This window comes from Ochotona curzoniae, unplaced genomic scaffold (genome assembly GCF_017591425.1).
Source record: "Ochotona curzoniae isolate NIBS_2020 unplaced genomic scaffold, NIBS_Ocur_1.0 scaffold_2683, whole genome shotgun sequence".
NCBI lineage: Eukaryota > Metazoa > Chordata > Mammalia > Lagomorpha > Ochotonidae > Ochotona > Ochotona curzoniae.
Genome location: NW_024467100.1, coordinates 7,941,684 through 7,967,913, shown reverse-complemented (window position 1 = coordinate 7,967,913; position 26,230 = coordinate 7,941,684). Strand labels below are relative to the sequence as shown.

The following is a 26,230-nucleotide window of genomic DNA, read 5'->3' as shown; positions in this document are numbered from 1 at the left end:
CCAGGAGTTGACTCAGTGTAGAGGCATATGCATGGACAGTCTTGCTTTTTCTTTGGACCATGTTACAGCAATGTAACCTTGTGCTGCATTGTCCCACGCATGAGTATCTTTTCCTTTCCAATGACCTTCTGTCCACTGTCATCCATTCTGCAGCCCCTTGGCCTTATGCCCAGGATGAAGATCATGCCCAATGTCCTGGAGAAGTCCAGCAGGCATCCACTCTTGTGCTGCCCACAGATTTCCCTGGCAGATCTACTCCATCCAGAGTCTTCTTTTTGCAGCTATAACTTGTTCGTTTCTGCTACTGTCTCTTCCTAGCTGAATCTGTAATAAATTCTTGGGGAAAATTCACTGCCCTTTTAGACATGCACATTTTTTTTTTCTGGCATGGAAAAGTAGAGACCATCAGAGAGACACTGGCTAGTGAAGTTAATTCCATGAAGAACCATCCTGCTTCATGTGGAACCCAACTATCGGTTGTCAACTGCTTACTCAGAAGTTAGGCCAAACATTGTATCCTGAGCTTTTCCCAGATGTGGGCCGTCACACGCTTGGCATTAACAGGTTGCTCTAGAGGTTTGTCTCATCATTTTTAAAGATTCATAACAGACCAAAGGAGAACTAGGAAGTTCTTACAGTGAAGTGAGACCTGTAACCATTTGCTTCTTCTTACTGGCTTCCCCACACTCTAATAATTCCTAATGTACAACTTGGGGTTAACTTGAAATCCTTTGCCCTTGACTGACACAATGAGCCAGTTCTCTACCCTTAGGTTCTCTGTCCATCTTCCAACTGAGGAAGAAAGGAGGTCCAAGTTTGATTTCAAGAGTGCCTTGTTGGGGATATTCACACTTCACTTGAAGAGAGTGAGTCATAGTTCTGCAGGCACAAAATTTCACAGATGGTATCACTTTGGTGTTCTGGTCACTTTGCACAGCATACTGGGAAGTTATTCCATTGCTCTGCAAATCGTTGGATTTGATCTGTGTGCTTCTTATAGTTACTGATTTCTTGCAGCCTACATGATATGTACAATACTAAGTCACATACTAGGGAAAAAAAATCTTCAAAATTATCACTAGACAAATAAAACAACTAGGACTGTAACTAGTCACATTCTTTGCTGTTCCCTACTTCACTTCTACAATCCCCAGTTTTGTCACCTAATTCTTAATAATGCAATTTCATATGAAGATGGTTATCTAGGCTCCAAATTCTTTTTGAAAGCAAGCTCTGAACTGGACAAGCTCCTTACTGACTACTGAATAAAAATGTCCAGATTGCTAGAATGTCTGAATGATTGTATCTCATTTTATTTTATGGTAGAATCTAATATTTTTTGTTAACCCTTGGTTATAGGCCCATGTATAGGAACACTTTGTTTCCTATATGGGGTCATGTCCTCGAGGTCCACCCATAAACTCTGAAAATAACAATCCCCATGAGACTGTTTACAAGAGACAGGAAGAAAAAGAGAGAGAGAGGAGAGAGGTGATCATAAAGAGCCTAGAGAGGCAATCCATTAAAAAAATTCAAGTCTCTAAAAGCTCAGTAAAATCAGGATAAACATTTCCATACCATTGTAAAATAGAGAATGAGTTTCCAGGGCCAAAGTCCTATCTGTATATTCAGGATCAGCAGTTGTGATAATTCTTTACTAGCTCAGGCAAGCTTACGTTACTTACAACTGCCTGAGTAAAAAATCAAATTTTGCTATATGCAATAAGGAGAGCCACACCTTCTAGTGCTGAGTCTAGAACCATGAAACCACTGAGATCTTTGCACAATAGATGCTCAGTAAAGCTTCATGTTCTTCAAAATACAAAAACTCGAGTGAGAATCATATGCTCCTTTACCAAAATTCCCCTAAGCCTAGAAAGTTACCACATTTGCAAGCTAACACCAAGGCCTCTAGGTCCTGAGGTAAGTGATTTTTCTAAGAGGCGGAGTCCCATACCTCTTTTCCATGTGCCATCAAACCTGTGTTGTTTACAGAAATTATGAGTACATCAGTTCTTTGAAACATCTCATGCCCTACTGTTTTTGAGGGGACACAGGTGTTGTAAAACAAACCTAGTTTCATACATAGTAAGTTTGGGCAAGCTAAAACCCTCTTTATCACCATAATACCTAAGTATGTGGCATAGTTAGTTACAGAGGCATATGTTGACAAACTTATTCAGGGGATGGTCCTCTTAGGTACATGTGCAATAGATTCAAACAAAGTACTTCAGAGGGTCTTTTAGAGCAAATGATGATTCTAACCGTTGCTCTGTTGTTCATGTGCTCCAGAGCAGGCTGCCTGGCCCCTAGACTTCACTGTTCCTTCTTGAAAGAACCACCTGTACTTTGAGCTCTCCATGGTGCTAGCTCCTGACAGTGGCTCTTCTTGTTGCTCTCCATGGTCCTGCTTTACCTCTCTGTTTCAAAATCTGTTTACTCTCAACAATGCAATCCCCCCAACCAGAAATGCATGATCTTGATTATTGTCCCCATTCTGCCACACCAGGAAAAAGGAACAAAAATCAGATTCTTTGGAGTTCTTCTAGCCATCTAATTAGTTGTGGAAAGGGGACAAATGGGCAAGTAATTCTCAGGTTAAAACAGAAGTGTCTTTTCAGATGCTTAGGCAATCAAGACCTACGGTGACTGAATGGTCTCAAGTGGGATTTTTGTCCTATCTGGACTTACAGATTGAAAATAAAACAAAAATAGTCATTTTTATTTGATGACACCTCCACTGCTCGTATATGATAAACATATATACACCACAGACTTAGAATGCAAAGTAAGTTCCACTGAGCTGTGTTCCTTTTAACACCTCTCTAAACATGACACTAACTCTAACTCCAAAACTCCAACTGTTTGGTCATGGTGTTAATCTTCCCCTTTTCCCTCAACCTTAAGAAATACAAAGGCAATACTGGGAAAAAAAATAAGGTCATCAGAAGAGATAATGGAGAAATCCAATATATCAAACAGGCTTCAAAAACAAACACTAAAACACTGACCTCCACTTCTACAGCCCTTCTGTACTGATGGCCTTAAATCATCCCATCACTGCATTTAGGTACTTGGCCATATCTCAGTCGATGCATCTTTAAAACTGGACTCTGCTGCTCTTTGGGAATGTCTGCCAATAAGCTGATGATGTCAACTATGGCAAGAAGCCGAGAATGCTCAGCCTCTGTCAGTCTGAGATGAGCCAACCTATTCCTTATATCACATCACAACCATGCAAGCTTCTGATCTTGTCCATGTCAATTTCTACCTGATAGTTTATAAAAGACTTCATCCTTATGAATTACTTACTGCAACACCCACTTGGGGAGACAGGCTTCCAGATGAATTTCTAGGACCCCTCTTTTATCTCCTTATTTGAAACAAGGAGAAACTGTATTCCTCAAGGACAGGTAATGGAAGTGATTTATCTCTATGAGCAAGCCTTCAGAAAGACAGAATCAGGGTTACAGGAACAGCTGGAGTATTTCTGATCTACTCATCTCCCTAAGTCTTCTATTCTCCTGAAGAACAGATGCATTCCAGCAAGAATTCTAACATATTTTTCAATGTATGTATCATTCCTCTATAGGAACTCTTACCTCTGGGATTCTCTTAACCCTTTCATTTCTCTCTTTTTTTTTTTTCTTTCATGGAGGGCTTCATGAGGGCATTAAGGAAGCTATTCAGCTAAAACATTTTCTTCCCCCAGGTTTTATTTCCCTCTGTACTCCCCCGCACCCCCACTGGACTTACACTAATTGTGTATTGATTGGTAATTATAAGCACCTTTAGCTCATTTACTTCCAATTCGGGGCCAGGAAGGTCAGGTGCATCACCTTGCCCGAGGGAAAAGAAGAAAGAAAAAGAAATGAAGGTTGATGCTTCAGTCACTCACCTCTAAGCTAGCCACTGTTTATTTCTCCCTTTACTTCATATAGTCTCGGATATCAAAAAGATATCATGGGTAACTGTTGCTTCCAACAACAAATTTCAATGGAATTATGTAGATCTATGGTTCATTTCTCTGTGTCCTGGCTCTGCTTCCAATTCTAATTCTAGAATCCCAGCCAAATCCCCATACAGGCTAAAAGACATCTAAAGGTGAACTGGTTTGTTGAATCCTTAACTTAAGCCTTATACTTCTTAAATCCAGTAAGTCTCCAATAAGTACATCAGTGGTAGGTGACTTGAGACTTAGCACAATGACCAGACTTTGATCAAAGACTGGAACCAAGTTCTTCTGATATTATAAAATGTGAGTTTGACCACCTTCTCCTAATCATTTCTCACCTGACAAATGCAAAAAATTTCAGTGTCATGGTTATATTAATAGCCCTCAGTAGTTCTTACTCTATCTCTTAAGGATGAATTGTTCCCCAAAACATACTGTGTTTTCTACTCCAAATCTCCTTCCTATAATCTCATACAAATATAAAAACCACCATCACTAAGCCCCTGGGCCTTCCACATTTTCATTTATCCTCAACTGCTGCTGAATGCCAACTCTTTTTCTGGTTTCCAAGCCCTGGAGTCCAATGTCAGTGGCAGATGGACTGTGCCTCAGCCCTCGGGAGGAGAGGATTCTGGCCTTTTCCTAGGGAGTTTAAGCAGAACAGAGAGCCTGAATTCTGCTTTGGGGTGAATCTCTTGAGTTTAAGCCATATGGTTTTCTGGAAGTCAGGGATTCTGATTAATATGGACATGTGAAAAGGGCTCTGTATCTAGGTCATAATAAAAGCTGTGTATTTTTGAGTGATAGAAAACACTGTGAGAAATGAACAGTGAAAGACTGAAGTATGTGTCTCTTTGAGGGCCAGATGCTGAAGGCAAAAAAGAATATCCAAGCCAAAAAAATACAGAAAAAGAAAATACAGAAAAGAAATTGAGTGTAGACCTGCGTTGAAGAGGAGGAACTCAGTGGAGGTTTAAGCATAAAGGAAGAAATATTTATGTCAAAACAGTATGATTTGCCATTTGGGTGGGCTGTGAGTTCAGCAGACCTGGGAGAATGTGTCTGTTTCACAGAAGAGTTAAATTCTCAGGAAAACACAAAGGAAGGCTAATGTGAACAGTGGGCTACTCTTTTAAAAATACAGGGGTCTTTTTTGTAAATTGATAAGAACGGGAGGAAGAGCCTAAAGTACCAGTTAGGACTGGGGGAAGCAGGGAAACTAGAATAGTGTGGGGATGAGGCACTGAACACATGCTTCTTCATGTAATGCTCCTCACCACTGCCCTGAGCCTGCCATCCACACTCTGATTCTCATCATCCAGTGAAGGGGAACAGTAAAAACAAGTCAGGAAAATCGGAACCAGCAGAGATAAATGCTTTCTTGCCTGACTTCTAAGAAATTACACTTTTTCACAGCATTGTTATCCCACCACACTGAGCCATCAGCCTGAAATATCTGAGGTGCAGTCTAAAGAGCAAAGGAGAATACAGCAGAGTCCATTGAGAAAGGGAACACATCCACGCATGCACACCAGTTCTGAGTTATGGGTCAGGGACTGGAGAGCATAAGCAATGTGTCCTTACCCTCGGGGGATTTATTCCTTACTTCTCCCTGGTTTTGTGAGCTTTCTTGTTCATTCTCAGTCCCCACTTTCCAACATCCCTTCCAAAGAGCTCTCATGAGTTCTAGCTTTGACTCGACTATGTTTCCTTCTCTAGATACTTAACTAAAATGAGGGCAGGGACATTTTCTCCAGTTCCATACATATGTGGAAGCAGAACGATGTAGACAAAAGGCACAGAATTAAGAAGTCAATGTAAGGAGGTGTAGGGGAGTTCAGATGAAGTCTGCCTTCCTGACTGTGCAGCATTAGACTGCAGTTCACAAGCCACACCTGTCATGATTTCTGAAGTGTTGTGGTGGAAGGCAATAAGGAGATGGGATATAGACTTCTCTCATCCCTGGCATTAGGAGTCTTCCCTGTCAGTACCTGCACAGAATCCATTGTCCAGAAGTTCTTATGAGCCGTCCCTGCGGTTGGCCCACTCTTTCCCAGGACATTTGCATCAAGCACACAGGCAAGTGGGAGCTGAGGCCAGGAAGCAGTTCTTTGGAGATCATGTCCCTTTCCTGTTTCCCTTTTGATTGCAACTCTCATGCTACAACTAAGCATTGGCTACGCAGGGGCTTGTTTTGATTGGGGGCCAGGCCAGGGCTCCCTCCCAGTGCTAATGCACTGAGAACACTGACTCAATAGCAAATCAAAGCAACAGCTGTCCCCACCTCCTTCTCTGCCACCCACTTCTCAGTCTCTGCTCCTCAGAACCTTAACTAAGTCTCTGAGTCCCCACCCCCACCTCAGCCTACCACAAACCCACTTCTGCCTCCAGATATTTTCTCTCTAGCTCCAGAATAGGACAGCCTCCTCTGTTTTTTTTTCTCTCTCTCTCTTGTCTTCCAGCCCCTGTCTTCTATTTCACAATCAGGTTAACATCCCCGTGGCGCTCTTCTGTGCAGGTGCAAGCAGGCAAACACAGACTCACGTGTACAAGCACATGCACACAGCACATCCTCGCAGTCACCCTTTGTGGCTCTTAAGAATCCGTCAATGACTTGTGCCCATTGGCCTCATCTTTGATGGGAACTGGAGTGTGCCGGGAAGGCCTGAAGTTTGTGAAAAGCCATCTGTCAAACCTTCAGGAACTCCCTGCACATTCACCCCCCACTCCTCCAACCTGCTTGGCATTTAGGAGACTTACTTCCCTAGAGGCTTGAGATCTGGCGGCTCCTTGCAAACATATACCAGGAGATGAAAAGTAGATGTGTTATATGTCACTGGAAGTGAATCACACTCAATGGCAACTTAACCTCTGAGTTAGCTGCGACACAAAGACTGCTGCAGAATGATGAGCTCAGGAAATCAGGGTCATCACCACAGTCCACACATACTGCCTGTATGACCGTGATCATCTCAAACCTCTCTGAAGCCTTGATTCCTTCATCATTAATATGAGAAGGTGGGATTGGATGCTAGTAAGATTATGTCAGCTGTAAAGGTGTCCATCTTTACCTATAACACAGAGAAGAATATTTGGGGCAGAATGAAGTATAGCAGGAAGAAGACCAGAAACATTGGCAATAGAAAATCAAAGGACACCCATCATTCCATCCTCTGTCTGACAGAGAGAGATCTTAGAAATAACCACTTCTGGCCATTAGGGGTCAGTAGAAAATGACAGGATATGTAAGTTGACTGTAGGATTTTAGGAAATGTATAAAACATATTTATTCACAATATCTTAACATCCAGTAGTTTCTAAACTCATGTATATAGACAGATGTTTGGAATCATTATCTTTGTTTCTTATAGTAAAAACAGAGGGTTAACACCAAGATATGCTTTGTATTTTCCCTCTGCCCTCAGACCCACCACAAGCAAGCTAGTCAGCTCTTCCCCAAATATTCTTCCTCATTCAGAAGGGGAACACCTCACCATACACCGCATCCTGGGAACAAAGGCCTTTCATTTCAGTGTGTGGGATGGAACGAAAGCATCTCTCTAAACCCGCACTGATAACCTCTGCGAACTCAGTTTGGGAACCAGTCCCTTCCAAACCTGAATCTCTTTGGTAATGCATGAGTGAGTGTCCCTGGTCCTGTAAATCCTGGATCTGTGGCCAAAGCTTTACCAAGCTAAGGAACTAATCAGCAATAGGACTCCTCCCAGAGAAGCTTCTGTTCCATACCCCTCTTTGCCATCTGTACCTCTCACTTGCATCCTGTGCGCCTCCTAGGAGAGTAAAGCAAATCCAGCAGAGAGTAGTGACTTGGGGCCCAGGAGGATGCTTGATAAACAAGACTCCAGGAGGAAAAATGAGAGAGCCAACAGAAACAATGGAGGGAGCAACAAGGAGGAGCCACGTCTCAGTAGCCTAGACAGATATAAGATAGAGGGGTACAGAGATGGAAAGAAGGCTCAGGAAGTGACTGAGCTCTCAAGACTGGTTTCCCAGCTCGTGACTGAGTTCTCAAGGTCTGAAGTCAGTGTGAGCTGGAGTGCGTCTGAACTAAGGAAAAGAGAACCTTGAGAACACCCTGCTGCCTGTGAGGGGATAGTGCCCATCCCTAAAGGAGCAATACAGAAAGAAGCAAATGCACAGTCCCAGGAAGGAAAGAAGGAAATAGACAGTCCCAGGTGACAAAGTAACTTCACTTCTTGTGGCCCAACTTCTTATCCTTGCATTAGAATACCATAACTGGGGCCTGGCATGGTGGCTCAGCAGCCAAGATCTTCACCTTACATGCACCAGGATCCCTTTTGGGCACCGTTTCATGTCCTGGTGGCCCTGCTTCCCATCCAGCTCCCTGATTGTGGCCTAGGAAGTCAGTTAAGGATGGCCCAAACCTATGGGACCCTGCACCTGTGTGGGAGACCTGGAAGAAGCTCCTGGTTCCTGGGTTCAGATTGGCTCACTTGTGGCCACTTGGGAAGTGAATCAGTGGATGGAAGATATTCCTCTCTGTCTCTCCTCCTCCCTGTATATCTGACTTTCCAAGAAAAATAAATCTTTTTTTAAAGAAATAAATCTTAACAAACAAAAAAGAATAGCACAACTATCATGAACTGGGCCTTTAGGAGAGGACAGACAAAATTAGAGAGGACTAGAAGAGAGGAAGTGGGAGAACCACTCAAGCCATCAGAGTCTGAGGAAAAAAAGACCCTGATTTTAGTAAGCCTCACATAATTCTGGCTGACCAAGAGCAACTGTGGAAAGTTGAGTGTAAACAGAGTCTTTGTGAACAAGATTCTGTGCTCTGAACTCCAAACAACTCCCCCAAATTTTGGAGTTGCTGTCTAAATCAGGATTCAGAGGGAACCGGTTCAGTTTCTCCCAAATGCAGAGCGACGCATCCGTTGTCAAAGATACACGTGGCCCTGAGGATAAAGCAAAGCTCCAGGGGCCAAGAGCTAATTCTGGTTTAGGCAAGTCTATGCTCCTGTGTGTGATCCAAAGGTTCTTCAGAGTTGCGAGCGAGAAGCTGAAGTTGGGAGAAAGCAGCATGAGATCCTTCAGTCAGGAGGCCTAGAAATGGGTGTGGATGCACTGTTCCGAAAGTGGGTCTGGGCCTTCAGTATTCAGGACCACAGCCCCCAGGATGTTTTTTCCCTTGGAGATAACACTCCTCCGCCCACCTGCCATGGCGTCGTGAGGAATAACAAGTAGGCTGGGATGAATGGTATTTTTAACTCTGGAGTTAGAGAAATGCTGAGTCATCATCATCAGCATCACCATCATCATCAACTCCTCCTCAGGGAGATGGCTTTCAGTACAGTCAGGGGAGTGGGGCTCTGGACCTGAGCCCTGGTGCAGCAAAGCTATGTAGGAAAGAAAACCCTATTCCCCTGTCCAACCAGGCCAGATATGTATTTGTGACTCTGTTTATGCCTTAGGGTCACTGTGTTGTAGGTCTCCAGAACAGGCAGGGCAGGGAACACACATAATCCAAGTGACGAGGGACTGTGCTGGTGGTCTATCATAGACTCCACTACTGGAGCCACAGATATGGGAGACATGATACATTTTTATTCATGTAAGTCACTCACTTATTCAGTCAATAAATATTTATTGAGCACTTACTATGTGTGAGTTCCTGTGCCAGGACTGAAAAACTCAATCATGGGAGCCAGTGCATGCTTTAAAGCACACATTAGTAAGCCCTGATTCCCACCTCTCTACTCGCAACCTGAACAAGCAACCAGAAGGAAATCAGTGGGTGAAGGGGCTTCTCTGTCCTTGGAAGTACAGAGGCTCCTGAAGGTACTAGAAACCCATGGGCGAATAAAACAAGAATGAACGCCTCGAGGCAAATGGAGGAAAACAAAAAGAAGACCTAGAACCCAATCTAGGCCCAGGTTCTGGAACACTCAGAAATTGTTTAGATTTTGGCGGGAGGGGGCTAAGTCACGCATAACCAAATGAGTTTGCAGCTTGGTTAACTGTATTGCCAGGCACTTAGGAGTGCACTCAGTCACCCCACTGGGGTTCTACAAAAGACACATCAAGAAATCCTACAAGATAGAATTCAGTAAGCACCAATGAGAGCATGGCCACTGCCTCAAGTACCCATCTCCAATTTGCTACGCTGTTATTTTTGTTCTAGCACATACAGGTGTCGTGTTTATTGTTTGGGTGAGTCACCCTTCGCTGGCATTTCAAGAGGAATCTCACCCTCCACTCCCTACCCACCAGTAACACACACAGGCATGCTTCCCAAGTAATAGGGGTGACATGGAGAAAGCCTGGGCTTTGCTGCCAGAGGGACCTCAGCTCAAAGACTGTCCTATCCCAGCTCTCATTAGTTACATCATATGAACAAGCTCTTAAATTCAGTTTTCACATGTGCATAATAATTCTGATGAAAAGGTTGTTCTGGAATAATGAATACGGAGCATGTAATTTGGATCTTGACACACAGTATATTGATGACAGTCAGCTCCCTCTGTCACAGATTGCTACAGCTTCAGTCTCTAGGTGCTCCCCTCTCCTCGGCAGGCCGTTTCTTCCATCCTGAATGGTTTGCTCTTTCCTCTGTACCAGCAGGTTTGCAATCTAGTTCTCACAAAAGATGATGCCCAGCATCGGATTCACTTAATAAATAAATATTTATTAGGCACCTTCTATGTGTAATATGCTGTATTTGAGCCAGCAGCGGACACAAAGATGAATCAGATATCAGCACTACTCGGAGTTTCTTTAGGAAGCAAGCCAAAGTAGAAAGTGATTTAAGGAAAGTGGATAAAGTAGATCAAGAGAAACAGGACCTCATTTCCATCTGGGGAAATCAGGGAAGACTTCTTGAAGGAGGTGCCACCACTAAAAGTAGTCTTTAAGGGGTGAAAAGGACTTATTCATGAGAGGGAAGACGAAGGGCATGACCCACAGAGACATCCTACTCATGGAGAAGGGAATGGAACTGGGAGAGGATTCTCTAGAACTTTCTGTGTCCGGAATAAGGGATGAGACAAGTGCAGAAAAGATAATGGCTAGGCCTGTTCATCCAGCCACACAGGACTGCACAGGTCAGGCTAACAACCCGGATGTCATCCACAGACAATGGAGGGTCGGATGATTTCTCGGGGGAAACAGCACGGTCAGACTAACCGAAGCTTTCTCATTGTCTTTCCTGCCTCAGCAGCCCAGGCCTTCCCTCACCAGTGGCTGTGTGGTCTCTGTGTCTGGCCTCCTTCAGTGTCTCTGAGCAGAATTTCCTCTAATTGCACTTCAAAGGCAGCTCCCTTGACAGAGCCCTCCCTACGTTTCCCTTTCCAGTCTGAATTCTTTGAAGGAACTTAGGCTGGCCTCGTACATGACGGGCACAATCAGAATCCAGAGAAGGTGTGTGAAACTTTCTCAACTCAGGCTATGATGTCTGCGACTTCGCTGTGGTTCACACATCTGCTTGCAAGGGGAGTGGCCGTTCAGAACCCATCACCACAGGCTTCCGACGTTACAAAACCAGCGAGGACACACTGTCAGGCGTGTGAACCGAGATCTCAAGAGCAGATGTAAAATACTAAGTACAGTTAAGAATCAGAGGGAGAAACATCACCCACGTGGGAAAAGGATCCAGCCACCCTGCCAGCTCTTACAACAGTTCTGTAAAATCAACATGCCAGTGACTTTTCTGCCAGCCTACATATGTCATACACTGTGTACATTCGCCAGGATACTGTTTATTGGAGACCAACTGATTAATTATCAGTCCCTTCCCTCATCCAAACAATTCAGTTTGGGGTGATTGATCTAGATAGGTATTTCACAGATTTATGCTATGTAGGAAAAATTTGCCAGAAAAATACATGAGGGAGGGAAAGATGAAAGAAGTGTGAGCAAAGGGAAAGGCAACTGGGGGTGGGGGGATGCAGAACAAAGCTCAGGGGAAAGAGCTGGAGAGTGTAGGCTACTCTGGGCTGTGGGTAACCTCACACCGTGGCTGGTTAACCCCATGGTTGCGCAGTGCCTGAATGACTGCTGTGAGCCGAGGAAGTGCCCTGAGACCCCACTGTGTGCTAAAGACACCAGGCCAGTGAGGTAGAGTCCTGCTCCTCGCCAACTGCAAGTTTGGATGACTGATAAGTAAACCACAGCCCAGTGTGTGCTGAAATGCTGGAAGTAGCAGGCACTGCTGAGAAGTCAGCACCAGGGAGGAACGGGGCTCCGGAAGGGTGCTGTTTGTGGGTCGGCAGGGCAGTCCCTAAACCTCTCTGAAAGTCAGCTTCAGGGAGTCTCTCTGGCATCCGCTCTCACCAGCTGATCAGGAGATTAAATCCATGCGTGGCTGAAAATCCACTCTGGAAACTGGACTTCCCTAACAACGTATGTCAGGACTTCTTCCTTGGCTTGTTTGAGCAAAGTCCTATTTTATGCCTACTCTGGAGCCTGGATACTGACATGGCACGATGGAACACTGGTACCCTCCCCAACACCACCCCACCCCCCATCACCTCTCCACTGCAGCACAATCAATCTGATTTGCTACTGTGTTGGCCTTGGCCCAAACACAAACCCACAAACGCACAACTCAGAAAATGACATGAAGCACTCACCAGCTTCCTCCTCGGTGTTTGCAGCCAGCAGCGGGCGAGAGGCTGGGCCCCCAGGAAGAACCTCCCGGCTCAATCAGACGGCCCTGGCCTCTGCTCTGGTCCCTCTGCCTTCTCCCATCTTCATCCCTCTGGCCTGTCTGCACCCACACTTCTCTCGTGCCCCTCTCCTGCTTGCTTCTCTTTGCCTCTTCTAATTTTTTTCTTTCTGTTCCCTCTGCTCTACTCCCTTGCCCCACTTGGGCATCAACGCTTCTCCTACAGGAGAACAAAGTAACTCAAATTCACTGGGAAACAAGGAACAAGGAGGCCTGGAAACTCTGAATCCGATCTTCCCTCAGGACTCCATCTCCCTAACACCCCTACACCCCATCCCCCACCCCCACCCCTTCTTCTCCCCCGGCTTGGCCTTCCCTTTCTCTCCCTCCCCCATCCTCCTCCCTCTTCCTGTCCGGTCTTTATCCCCTCCCCTGGTTTAGCAATCCTCTTTCCTGGTCTCTTTTCCCTTTCTTTCCTGAAAACTCTAAGCTTATGGCCCACGTCCCTTTTCAATTTCCACTTCACAGCTTCCAGCTTCTCTCGCGTCCAGCGCTGCCTTCTGTTCCCTTTCCGGCGGGCGCTCTTCCCTTCCCGGGCGCGCGCAAAAGGAAACCCCTGGAGAAGTTGGCGCTGGACCCCTGGACCGACGCTAGCGACGGCTTGGGGCTCTGCTCGGCAGCTAATGACCTCACAGGATTTTATCCACTTGATTGGCTACTGCTGGGCGCTCTGGCGGGAGATCCTGAAAAGATTCGCGTGGCTGATTTCTTTGTCCCTCAGCCTCTCTCTGGGTTGGGTTGGGGAAATTGGCCAGTGACGCCACAGTACTTTACAAAAGGGATTAGGGGCAACCACTAGGAAGTGAGGCATTCATCCTAACCCACTGCTTGAAAAGAAAAGGAGTCTGTTGTGCCATCGGAAGGAACAGAGTTAGTGTTGAAGACGGACTGGGGGTGAAATAGGAAAAGGGCAAAGAGAATTAGCACCTCAGAGAAGGCAGAATCGGCCAGCGTACTGTGTAACTTTCGACCCTGCCCTCTCTCTTCAATGGCGGAATTTCACCTTGAGACAAATGGAGTTTCAAGTTCGATATCGGGCATTTAATTTCTCGTCTTTGTTCTTTGGTTGTGAATGACCTTGGGAGAGTCGTTTCATTCTGCTTCCACTCCACAGGAGAGGAATGATAATGACAATTGGTTAGATCTACGAAAAGGATCCAATGAGAACAAACTTCTTTTTGAATCAGTAACCTAGTTATTTGAGTGGATTATAGAGTGTTGCAGAAGGAACCCTGATCAAGGAATGAAAAACTTCTTGGTTATCTCTCACTAAGTCGCTTTTACCCTTAACGGGTCCCATTGTCATCTGTGAAATGGGAGAACTGGACTGAATGACCTCAAAGAGCCCATTGGCTGTCAGTTTATATGATTGACTGGTAAAGCTCAGCAGCCTCCTGGGACTCACTCCTTCAGAGGAAAAGTCACTTCTGTTTTTAGACCTCTAGTTCACTTCTCTCCCTGGTGAGAAACCCACCTTCTCCTAGGTATGCTGATAAAACCGATTTCCATCCAGGCCTAGCCTTTCCCACATCCCCAGCAACAACAGCCTAGCCCGGTACGGAAGCAGGACACATGCAGGGCTCATCCTTGATGGAGATTCTCTCCCCAGGCTACTGGCAGGAGCAGGATTTGGAGCTGGGAACTCTGGCTCCACTGGACGAGGCCATCAGCTCCACAGTCTGGAGCAGCCCTGACATGCTGGCCAGTCAAGGTGAGAATCCAGGCCCCTCATCTCAATGTCCCTCGGCTCCTCACTCACTCATCCTCACATTGTCTCCCACTCATGTGACCTTCACGCCATGTTCTCACTCCCCTCATTACCGCACAACTCTTTCTTCCCATTTGACTTTGGAATTCTTAGGTCTGCACCACCGACTGCTCTTGCACCTACCCCTTCCTCCTTACTCAGTACAAAGGCCCACATTCACCCTACACATCATCCAAAAAATAAAAAAGAGATTCTTAGGGAATGAATGTATCACCCAGAATAAAGAGAATGTGGGCAGACACCATCAAGGTAGCATTCTTCTAAAGGAAGAAGGGGCAGAATGTGGCTATGGATAAATTAAAGGTCTCCCAAGCCTTTCATTTGGAAGATATTAGGGATATATCACTTCCAAATTTGCTCAGCCCGTTCCGTCACTGGTTCTCAAAATCCTAGCTATCACTCCCAAGTTAGACGATTGCTTGAGAAACATTCCATTGAAAAAGAGCACTGTGTTGAGAGGCAAGAGAACCAAGTTCTCATGCCAACTAGAACTCACAGAAGGATTTTAGGCAGCCATTTCATCTGCATTGACTCATTGCCTGCACCTTTAGAATTTCAAGATCCCTAAGAGCTCCCTGGGTTCTGAATTTTTATGATGCTAAATACTACCACTAGCCACCAGACTTTGTCCTCCGGTTTGGAAGCAGTTGCCCTCCCCAGCTGGTACTGGGGATCAGCTCCAGCACAGGCACCTTTCCTCCTCAGAACCTCTCTTCTGCCAGGGATAATCAGTGTTTGCTTCCCGAACATGGAGTGCCCGTAGCCAGAAAGAAAGCTGTGAGTTGACAGGAAAGGGGTAAGATCGGTGATGGAGATGGCACAGGATTGTCTTTTAAAACAGGGAAAAATAAGGGTACTTCAGAAAGTGTGTAGAAAATCGAATTAAAAGAAAAGTTGGTGCAAACATTCAGTGATATTTGTGCAATAGGAAGGATTGTAACAAAGCTAATGGAAGATGTGCATCATGGAACACCTGCCCATGAGCATTTTTGATGTTTGGAACCAACATACACTGATTTCTGAATTCTATTTCCATGAACTTTTTGAACATACCCTCATACGGAAGCTAATCTTTGAGTTTTCTATTCAGGGTGAGCAATGTTAGTTACATAACCCAGGGCCATGGGACAGATTTTGTGGATATTTCAAAGAGTAGAAGATATTTATTTTAGATAAGTTCTGTGGAGGTCAGAGCTATTCAGTACAGAAAGACAAGTCTTAAAGGTGAAGGAATCAATATTGGAAACCAGAGCTCTCGCTTTGGGAAATGGGAAACAACACTGGGTAAAAGAACCAGGCATTCATGAAGTCTGAATGGCACTCAGATAGGCCTAACCAGAAGGGGTGCTAGGGGTGCAAATGGCTCACCTGCAAGAGATCCCATCAGACCTTCCCTATTTTGCTTCATTTAATTTGACTAAGGAGAGAGGGATTAGAAAACATATTCTCACCGCACGGAGAGAAAAACTTAATCCTTCGCTCTGCACAATGACAGAAGAACGGTGACTCAGGTTTGTGGGTAGGGAGATGGGTAGGGACTGACACTAAAGGGGAGTCTGATAAGGGAGTGGATGACAGAAGGGAAGTTACTGTCAGAAGAATGAGAAAGTATGTCCAAGTGCTTCTGTTTTTATTCCCCATATTTTGTTTGTTTTGCAGTTTTATCGGCTGCCTCTTATATAAACGAATGTACAACCCAAGGGCTGGTTTGGCCTTTTCCCCATTGTAGTCTTGGGATTATTACAACTGCTTCTCCTGTGCTTGCTCTATTGGGTAGGAGGTGTCAGGAAGGCAGAGCACGGAATGGCAGATAACGTATGTGTGTCCTCAGAGGTGAATGGTAGAACAATATCAGGAAGGATACATGTGCAGTGGTATGTGCAAATTTGGGGTGCCTTTAAACTCTCTAAGTGTTTGTGGTCCTGTCAGTTCATTCTGCAAACATCCAACAAGTGACTGTTTTTCTGTGTATTCAAAGCAAGAGATAATAAGATCTGTGTCGCCCACCGCCACCACCACCCTTCCTATCCCCCACCCCCCACCATGAAGCCTTAAGGGAACACAGAGAGCTTACACATACCAGGCCCTTGGATGGTCTGACTTAGATGAGACTTTGGCCCAGAAATGGGTGGAGGGGCCAAGCAAAGCTCAAGAAATTAACTCTGCTCTATTCCAACAGATAGTCAGCCATGGACGTCTGATGAGACCGTGGTGGCTGGCGGCACCGTGGTGCTCAAGTGCCAAGTGAAGGATCATGAGGACTCATCCTTGCAGTGGTCTAACCCTGCTCAGCAGACTCTCTACTTTGGGGAGAAGAGAGGTAGTGTCCCATGAATTGTCTGTCTCTGGGCTGACTCACACTGACCCTGCAGTTCAGGGACTGGAAACATGGAGGTATGCTATTTGAGGAGCAACAGTCATGGGCCCCTCAGCTGATTCTAGAGAAACTTGTAATTTTCAGCTCTGACTTTGACCATGCATAGTCCTTTAGGAGTCTGAGTGACCACTCCCTGCAGGAAGCCCCAACAGGCAGCTGCCAGTGTTGTCCCAGGGATCTCACAGGAAACATGCAAGATACACCCTACTACTAAACAGTATTTCTTGAGTTACCATGCTGAATGGCCCCAAGCAGTGACTAAGTGACCTAAAGAGCAGATTTCCTCCACCTTGTTCCACACTAACTAACCCCTTAACCCAATTCGCTGGCCTGGGTTTGGAAGCTAGATGTGACAGGTGCCTGTAAAAACTTGACTTCTGCTTCTGCCCATCTCCCTAGCCCTTCGAGATAATCGGATCCAGCTGGTGAGCTCCACGCCCCGTGAGCTCAGCATCAGCATCAGCAACGTGGCCCTGGCCGACGAGGGCGAGTACACCTGCTCCATCTTCACCATGCCTGTGCGAACAGCCAAGTCACTCGTCACTGTACTCGGTGAGTCTCCCATACCCGTGGGACTCCACAGCACGCTTCCTTGCTGCCAGCCTCCCTAGGTGGGCCCTGAAGGAGCCTGGTGTCAGGCAAGCCTCCAAGGGTTTTAGAAAAGTTAGCCTGCGTTTCTCTTGCTATGGGATAAGCAAGAGATTGGCAAGGGAAACGTGAGATGTATATGTTGCATTTGGGTAAAATCACGCATCCCATCTGTCTATAGGCTTTCATATTTATCCTGTGTTTCAGTTTCTTTGCTTCCCTGGGCCTCCCGCTATTTCTGTAACCATCAGTGGTGCTAGGGTCATCAGGTCATGCATATGTCTTAGGTGTGCTAATATTTCCCCACAGCCATACCTCCTGTCCATGGTCTTAACTTCTGGTCCTCAAAAAGTTGATTTCTGTAGTTTTCTATACAGCATAAAACAAAGTAAAACTCAGGTATTCTTGACCCCAGAGAGGCCGTCTCCATAGGGAGAGATGACGTGTGTCCTCACGGAGCCTGTACTTCCTATCCTGGCCGTTCCCTATCCTTGGCAGGCATCCCTCAGAAGCCCATAATCACGGGTTACAAGTCATCATTACGGGAAAAGGAGACAGCCACCCTGCACTGTCAGTCCTCTGGAAGCAAACCTGCAGCACAGCTCATCTGGCGGAAGGGTGACCAAGAGCTCCGTGGTGAGTATCTGCTGTCTTGGGGTTGCTGCAGGAGGAGGTGGCTGTGGTCTGAGTGCATAAGGCCTAGCGTAAGAGGAACCAGTCGGAATGCCAGCTGGTTTGTCCACACCCACTTGTGTGTCCGAGCCCACGTTCTCCCTATACACACGTTTCTGTTTCACAACTCCCTGTGCCTGTCTAGGCTGACACTCACTGCTTGCACACCTACAATCGGGTCCCCATAATGTGTGCACAGTAGGTAATGTTACACTGTGTGCATGTTCTAGGAGAACCAACCAGAATACAGGAAGATCCCAATGGAAAAACCTTCACCGTGAGCAGCTCAGTGACGTTCCAAGTCACCCGGGAGGACGACGGAGCCAACATCGTGTGCTCCGTGATACATGAGTCTCTGAAGGGAGCCGACAGATCCACCTCTCAACGCATTGAAGTCTTATGTAGGTCACGGGCTTAGGGGGAGAAAGGCCAGGTATGAGACGGGCATTGGTCACAGGAAAGATGACTTTACGTGAAATGACACACACAGATACATGAAAAGGCAAAACATGAGATGAGGAGTGGCAGTGCCAGGCCAAGGGCAGGTAGTCTTTCTGTGAAAGCCCCACAGTGAGAGCTTTTGCCTTGGAGAGCTAGGGGGTCTCTCTCTCTCAACTACTTGACTATGCTGTGGCTGCAGAAAACCAGTCACAGACAAAATGTAAACAAGTTGAGCTGGGCTGTGTTCCAATAAAACTTTATTTTCAGAAACATACACCTGGCAGAGTTTGGCCTGAGGGATAAGTCTACCAACCCCTGAATGAGGCCAGTGTCACGTGACTGAACTACCAATTGCAATGTTAACTGAAGGATTAAAAAGTACTAGGACTCAGTATCTTATTGAATGGAATGCTAAGAATATCACTGTACCCAGCTGAGCTTCAGTCTATTTGATAAAAGACAGAGAAGCACATGGGATTACTAAGCTTTCTTCTCTAATGTGCCATGATTTCAGGGAAGTGTGGGTTGTGGGAAAGCAGAGTCGGCCTGGGAAAGGATCCTTAATTCCCTTTCTTACCGAAAAAGGGCTTTGCTCGCCGGAACCCAAGGTTTTTCTTGAGATTCTGACCTGACCTGGTTTGACTACTACCCCAGCCACTGCTCCTAAGATCCTGGAATCTTTGTAGTCCAGACAGGAAGCTTCTGAGGAAGGAGGGGAATGGGAATTTCTTATCTGAGGAAATTTGGAACTTGTCCAGAATAACGTTTTCTGGTTTGAAGAACTAAGGGGGAAAGAAAAACTAAAGTTCAAAGGCGTGAGACACACAGTAATGAAATACTGTGTTTCTTATCCTGACATTAATTAAGAACATTTGGTGCCATTTAAAAAAAAAATAAGTAAAATTAAATAAAATAAATAAGCCTTTAATCTCCTTCCTCTGGGTGGCCCAGGGCTGACTTCTGTACCTGACTTTCGTGTTTGTTTTTCCCATCACCAGACCTGTTACTCACACTTGAACGTGAAATGGGCCTGGGCAGCATAACTGTCCCTGGTGGGTTCTGAGTCTATCGCGAGATAACCAGGTTCTATCCCAGTGTCCACACTTCCTACTCGTACTGTTTCGATCCAAGCATTTTCATCTCTCTGTGGCTCTGTGGCTTCTGTTTCCTCTGCTGAATTATCGCGAGGAAGCATTCAATCATATATAAGAAATAACTTGGTAAATTTCAAAGGTTTGTTGTTGTTGTTGCTAGGAGGCATTTCTCTAATTAGTTGTTCTTAGCGTTAGACCTCAGGGGGCCTCGGGCCCTTCTCCCCTGAGACTTGTTCTCAGGCCAGGAATAAAGTAGGTCCTTCCCTGTCTGAGTCCCAAAGACGCCTCTGTTCGACGCTAGACCATCTGGCAATGACTCCCCAAGGGCCCACGGTAATCGGCGCTCAGCCGGTGAATGCCACACCCCAGGTGCTCAATGGCTGTGGAGCCCCAGCACACCCCTTCTCTCACCCGTCCGCTCCTCTTTGTCCTGTTTGGGTTAACTGACTCAGGTTCATTCGCTGGTTGTCAAGGGCGGCTCTGTCCTTCAGGGAAGCCCTCCCTCTTTCTCTGTTGTCCTACCCCAGCATCTGGTTGCATTGTTCCGAGCCGCCATCTGGACCTGCCCCTCTCAAGCAGCCCTTTGACGTGGACGGCAGATGCCACTGTTCCTTCTCAGAGCCCATCTATATTGCATCAGAGCCTTTTTGCAGCCAAAATACAACACCCCTCCTATCCTTTGCCATTTGGCCACTCAAAACGAGGTCCCCTGTTCAGGCATTGCTTCTGGCACAGAGTCCCCTTCCAGGACAGAGAGAACTGAGACGTGGTAGGCTCAGTAGGTGGCAAGTTCTGGTTTACTGGTAGGGCCAGACATGTATAGTAGGTCTCATCAGTGTACTAGAAAGTTTCCTAGATGCCGATGAACCACTTTCACCCTTCTTAGTTCTGTTAGGGCATCCTTTAAGGCCATTCCAGGGACAGAACTTCCAGGGGCCTATCACCACAAGGTTGCATTACAGGAAATGGCTCCCACATTGAGTAGCCTTTGCAGTCTTGGCTCACGAGGTATAGGGAGAAGAAGAACTATGCCCGTAACTTCTGAGTGCCCTGAACACTTAAGGGAAGTAACTGTAATTTGTTTAACTAGTGATTGTTAAGATTTTGGATGTCTAAGCAGCGTACAAAGTTTCTCCTCGACCCCACCTGTTTTCTTTTCTTCCACAGACACACCAACCGCGATGATTAGGCCGGACCCTCCACATCCCCGGGAAGGCCAGAAACTGTTGCTTCATTGTGAGGGACGTGGCAATCCGGTGTAAGCAGACCTCTTTTCTACCCCTGTTGCACCTCCTCCGTACTCCCGCGTTATTATCTGTACTTGACCTTTCCCTCCTGGCTCCGAGCTGAGCCTCCCTGGATTCTTGTCTGTCCCCATGGTTTCTTCTGCAGATCCTAGCTCAGCGCCTGAGGTTCCCAGAAGCCACATCACAGTAAGATTCCAGTTAGGGAACCTCCACCCTCCCCTCACCTCTGAGTAGTCGTAGTCCCCTGTAAGTTTCTGCAGCCTCGGTAAAACTTGACTTCCTCTGTCATTTCTGGATCCTCAGCGAGAAATAAAAAATCCTTGACTTCTGTGCTCCCAGTTGTCCATCTGCTTCCTGCATCTCGCCAGCCTTGGCCCTCCTGAAGCCCTCTGGTTTATCTTCTCCACAGCCCCCAGCAGTACCTCTGGGAGAAGGAGGGCAGTGTGCCACCCCTCAAGATGACCCAGGACAGTGCTCTCATCTTCCCCTTCCTCAACAAGAGTGACAGCGGCACCTACGGCTGCACAGCCACCAGCAACATGGGCAGCTACAAGGCCTACTTCACGCTCAATGTGAATGGTGAGTCCTCCACAGGTCTCCTCCAGGCTTTCCTCTCTCTGTCCATCTTGCACTCTCTGCTTTCCACTTCCTGATGACTTCTCCAAGCTGGGAAAACAGCCCCACTTCTACCCCTGCCCCCCTGTAGTGGCATGACCTGAGGGTCCAGGCCCTGGAAAGTGGACTCGTGAAAAATCAATAGTGGGGTACATTCTCTGTCACCTTTGGTAAGCAGGGATGGCCCGGGGAGGGAGCCATCCTCCTCCATCCCTTGCACTCATCTGACAGCAGGAGTGGTGCGTTGTGGGTAGAGGCCCCGGAGTACAGAGGGGCATGGCTGTCACTGCCCAGCAGGGAGCTGTTCTCTTTGCTCTGCCCTGGACGAGCTATGAGATGCAGGCTGCCTCTGCCATTCCCTTTCCTGGAGACCTCTGACACACTCTGCGCACTCCATCCAGGCAGCCAAGCAAGATAAGCTTGTTTTCTGTAGAACAACAGCCAGAATCTTTTCTCAAAGGCCACATCTTGCAGAGGGACCAGGGCGTGCTCCTTCTCGGGAGAAGCTGTGACCACAAAACCCAGCTTTAGGAGCGGTGACAACCTAGCACAGAGGCCCTTTTATAGGAAGTTGGCAGTGGACTTTTAAAAGATACCAGTGGCAGCAGGGTGCTGCCAGAAAGTCTTCCTAACCTTTCTGTAGAATATGGAAAATGTGTTGTCGGTGGGAGGGTATCCATGATTCCCTTCCTTGAAATGAGCATTAACGCAGCGGCAGGGCAGGGGTGGGAGGAGAACAGCCATGCCTCCCAGGGATCAGAGCCCCCAGTTCTTGCGAGCAGAATGTCTGGAAGGGTGCTTCCGACTCCAAGGCCCGACCTCAGCACGTGGGAGCAGCCCCAGCACAATAAACAAGGCTATTGTGAGATGCCAGGAGCACGGACAATGCACCGAGGCTGGCCTCTGCCCCCAGATCTCCCAAGACTGGCTCTGATGGTGATCAGCAGTGGGAGAAAGTTCTTGTGCCCTTGTGATGGGTGTCTGCTGATCTCGCCCTTCTGCCCTGCAAGAAACCCACAGCCCAGGGCTGCCAGTCTAACGGATTCTGCTCCCAGTGCTGACGCCTGGTGGTGGAAAGAGTCACTGCAGCTTCCTCTGGGATTCTCCTCAGTGGGTGTGCAGTCTTGAACTGAAGACACCAGAGTTCACTGGGGCCACGGACATGCTTTTGTAAAGAATTTCCATCATTGTAGTATCTGCAATAATAACCCTGGCTTGATTTTCAGCATACCCCAAGGGTAGATCAAGCTCCAAGTTGTACCATCACGTTCAACTCATCATAGTGTGAAGTCTCTGGGTCTGTCTCCTCCTTCCCTCCCTCTCAAGCAAAGCATAAAAAATCAAAGCACAAATGTTTTGTTTTCAAATAAGGCATAGACAGGCAAGGAACTAAAAAGCTGGCACAGCCAAGCCTGAGGAGACATAAGGTAGCATAGAAAAAAAAAATGTATCAGGAGTCAATGAGGCATCAAGACTCAAGCTGAGACTATGGAAAAACAGCCATGCTCCCATGGGTGGGAGACAGAGCTGCAGCTGATGGGGTTTTGGAAGTATCAGAACCGTGTGCTGGGTTTGCACACATCCCCTTGGACCTTGGGGACCCTGACCATAGCTGGAACTGTCCTTGCCGTATCTGTGGTGTGGGTGTGGACTGAGTTTCACCCCCGCTGCCATGAAGGACAGTGTCCATGTCCCCAATGGCAAAGACGTCAGTTGTCACAGCAGAAAGCAAATCAGTCATGGTCCGCACCCCTCTGGATGGCAGTGAAGTGAAGATGGACGTCCCGGGCGTCCTCCGGTGGGACAGGCTGAGAGCTGGGGTCTCACTGGCGAGAAGGCAGACTGCTGTAAGGGTCCTGATCAGTTGTCTTCCGTAAGGTGCTGTCAGGGGGCTTCAGCAGCTTTTCCCAGTCTCTGCTCCATCCGATCTCAGCACAGTGGCCTTGAGCCTCAAGGGCTCAGCTCAGAACATGAAGAAGATGCGCAGAGAGGAAAGCCTGAGGATAGGGAAGGAACGTGATGAGAGAACAGTGCAAGGGGGAAGAGAGAGGAGGGGGAATTCAAATGGATGGTGGGGTGGGGGCACATGTATCTGTTTATTCAGGGTGACACCGAGAGTTGTTCAGATCACTGCTACATTCCAGGGGTAGTACAAGAAGCCAAGAAATGGATACATAAAATCTAGCATTTCTGCTCTGCTGAGTGGTGCTGCTCCATTCCACAGCCTCAGGGCCTACTGTGTGTGAGGAGCCAGGGCCAAGTGAGAGCAGTGTAAGGAGAGGAGGGGTGCCTCCCCACATCTGACCGTGTGTTCCCCATCTCTGCAGACCCCAGCCCAGTGCCCTCGTCCTCCAGCACCTACCACGCCATCATCGGCGGGATCGTGGCATTCATCGTCTTCCTGCTGCTCATCTTGCTCATCTTCCTGGGCCACTACCTGATCCGGCACAAAGGTCAGGGCACGGAGGGCCGCGGCCAGACAGCGGGGGAGGAGGGTAGGGGAGAGAGGTCAGTTCAGGACGGGCAGGAAGGAGGAGGCTGCTGGAAGGTCCTTCAGAGTGCCCCTCGGCTCCTTGGAGTGTCTGAGCAAGAAAAAAAAAAGTGCCACCAATCCCACTGATGCCAACCCTGTGATGACGACACCACCAAGCCCGCAGCAAAGCTGATCCCTTGGTGATGGTCCAGACGCCAAGGAGCCTGCAGGCTCTGTTTGTCCCCTGCTGCCCTGGCACCCTCTCCCTATGCTTTGCTTCTGCCTGCCTGTTAGTCTTCCCCTTCTGGTCTTTGCTGATGGGCCCCATACCTTCTCTTCTTGTCTTTCCTCTCCTCTTTTTTTAAACCTTCCCTCCTCCACTTTTGTTGTCTCTCATTCCTTGTTCTCGGCCTCCTGCTCTGTCTAGCCAAAAACCTAAGACCCTGAGTTGGTGGATTGGAGCCAGTTCTCCATGGCATCGCTCCTGCGGTTTCCCCCCCCTCTCTCTCTCTCTCTCTCTCTCTCTCTCTCTCTCTCACACACACACACACACACACACACACACACACACACACACACGTCTCTTTTTATTGATTTATTGTTGCCTGTATTGTAAATGAGATTCTAATTAAGGGCAGGAGTCATTACTCATGGAGGGGTGTGGTCAAGGGAGGGAGGTTGGCAACAAAATGCAAATTAAGGAAGGTGGGAACACTCCATGCCTAAGAGAAACTGCAGGGGAGCAACTGAGAGCCAGTGAGTGGGCAGGGGAGTGGGCAGGGTGCACTGGGGCGGCTTGGGTGCTGCTCCTCAAAGAGGAGCCTCTCTCTCCACACAGGGACCTACCTGACACACGAGGCCAAGGGCTCCGACGACGCCCCGGACGCGGACACGGCCATCATCAACGCAGAAGGCGGGCAGTCAGGCGGGGATGACAAGAAGGAATATTTCATCTAGGGGCGCCTGCCTACCACCTGCGCCCCCCACAAGGGCCCCGTGCGGACGGCTGGGCCATCACCAACCCGGACTTGTACAGAAAGACCCCAGGGCCGCCCCTCCCGCTTGCTCCCCAGCCCACCCACCCCCCTGTACAGAATGTCTGCTTTGGGTGCGGTTTTGTACTCGGTTTGGAATGGGGAGGGAGGAGGGCGGGGGGGAGGGGAGGGTTGCCCTCAGCCCTTTCCGTGGCTTCTCTGCGTTTGGGTTATTATTATTTTTGTAACAATCCCAAATCAAATCCGTCTCCAGGCTGGAGAAGTGGGGGTCCTGGGCTTAAAAAAAAAAAAAAAAAAAAACTCAAGTGTTAGGAGGAGGAGGAAGAAGATGCAGGGCTCAGGGAAGGGCGTGAAGGGCAGGGTCTGCTTGGAGGGGTAGCGTCTCCCCAGCCCTCCTTCTATCCCCTACAAGAGCAGCTGCCAAGACTTCCCCAGGGGTGAGGACAGGAAGCAGAGGGTTGTTACAAGCAGGGGCTGGCTGTGGCTTTTCTTCTGCCCAGCCACACACCATGAGCCGTGGACCCGGGAAGACCAGTGCCACTTTGACACCCCCCGGGAGGCCTGAGGCTTTGCAGCCTTCAGTGCATGCTGCTCCCATGGGAAGGAGTGGGGGGAGATCCCCAGGAGAGCAGAGAGAACTGGAAGAGGAAAGATGCCGCAGAGGGTCCTGTTCACCTGCTGCCGCCCCTGTACCCCGATGAACAAAGCCAGGCTCTTTCCACAGGAACTGTCCCAGGGGAGGGGGCAGGCCACGGCCGTCTGTCCTTGCTCCAGCAGCTGTGGGGGAGGCACTGCACTGGGGCCTGAACTGTGTCTGCTTCCCTCCCACCCCCGAGGGGCCCCTTACTGCGACCCAGGCCCCTGGACCGTTGCACGGCAACCACTCTTCACAGCATTGCTCAGCAACTGCTCCTCCCATCCTGTGCCGCCCGGTGCCATGTCCATCTCCACGCCAGCCCTTAGTCTGCCCTCCCTCAGCAGCCAGGCAGACCTACCAACAAAAATACTAAAAGGAGCTTCACTGCACTGAGGTGTTTCCTGCCCAAACGAAGGGAGTAACGTGAACTGTGCGTGTGAGTGTGTGTGTATGTGTGTGACTATATGTGTGCACGTGTGTCAATGTGAGAGGCAGAGAGAGGTGCTGAGAGGGATGCCTGGGCAGGTGGACGGGTTGTGGGAAGTGACACGGAGGGCTTGGAGAGTGGAGGACACTAGTCAGGACTCCTACCACTGTGGTGTTTCCCAGGCCACCCCAGCACCCATCTGTCCCGGACAGAGGAGCCCCAGGATGTGTCTGACTC

At 48.0% G+C, this 26,230-nt stretch overlaps 1 protein-coding gene across 3 annotated transcripts in view; it reads left to right on the top strand.

Annotated features, from left to right (window-relative positions):
- The window catches only part of CADM3 (cell adhesion molecule 3), a 28,660-nt gene extending 3,177 nt beyond the window's left edge, over window positions 1–25,483 (top strand). Inside the window, exons 2-10 of one of the 3 annotated variants that reach the window (XM_041003218.1) lie at window positions 14,269–14,370; window positions 16,607–16,747; window positions 17,204–17,356; window positions 17,891–18,028; window positions 18,295–18,465; window positions 20,767–20,857; window positions 21,256–21,425; window positions 23,789–23,914; window positions 24,773–25,483. In XM_041003218.1, the coding sequence (XP_040859152.1) occupies window positions 14,269–14,370; window positions 16,607–16,747; window positions 17,204–17,356; window positions 17,891–18,028; window positions 18,295–18,465; window positions 20,767–20,857; window positions 21,256–21,425; window positions 23,789–23,914; window positions 24,773–24,891 (1,211 nt within the window). In that variant the 3' untranslated portion in view covers window positions 24,892–25,483. Of the gene's footprint in view, window positions 1–14,268; window positions 14,371–16,606; window positions 16,748–17,203; window positions 17,357–17,890; window positions 18,029–18,294; window positions 18,466–20,765; window positions 20,858–21,255; window positions 21,426–23,788; window positions 23,915–24,772 lie in introns of all 3 variants that reach the window. The other 2 variants (XM_041003219.1, XM_041003220.1) reach the window with 2 other exon arrangements.
- The last annotated feature ends 747 nt before the right edge of the window (window positions 25,484–26,230 follow it).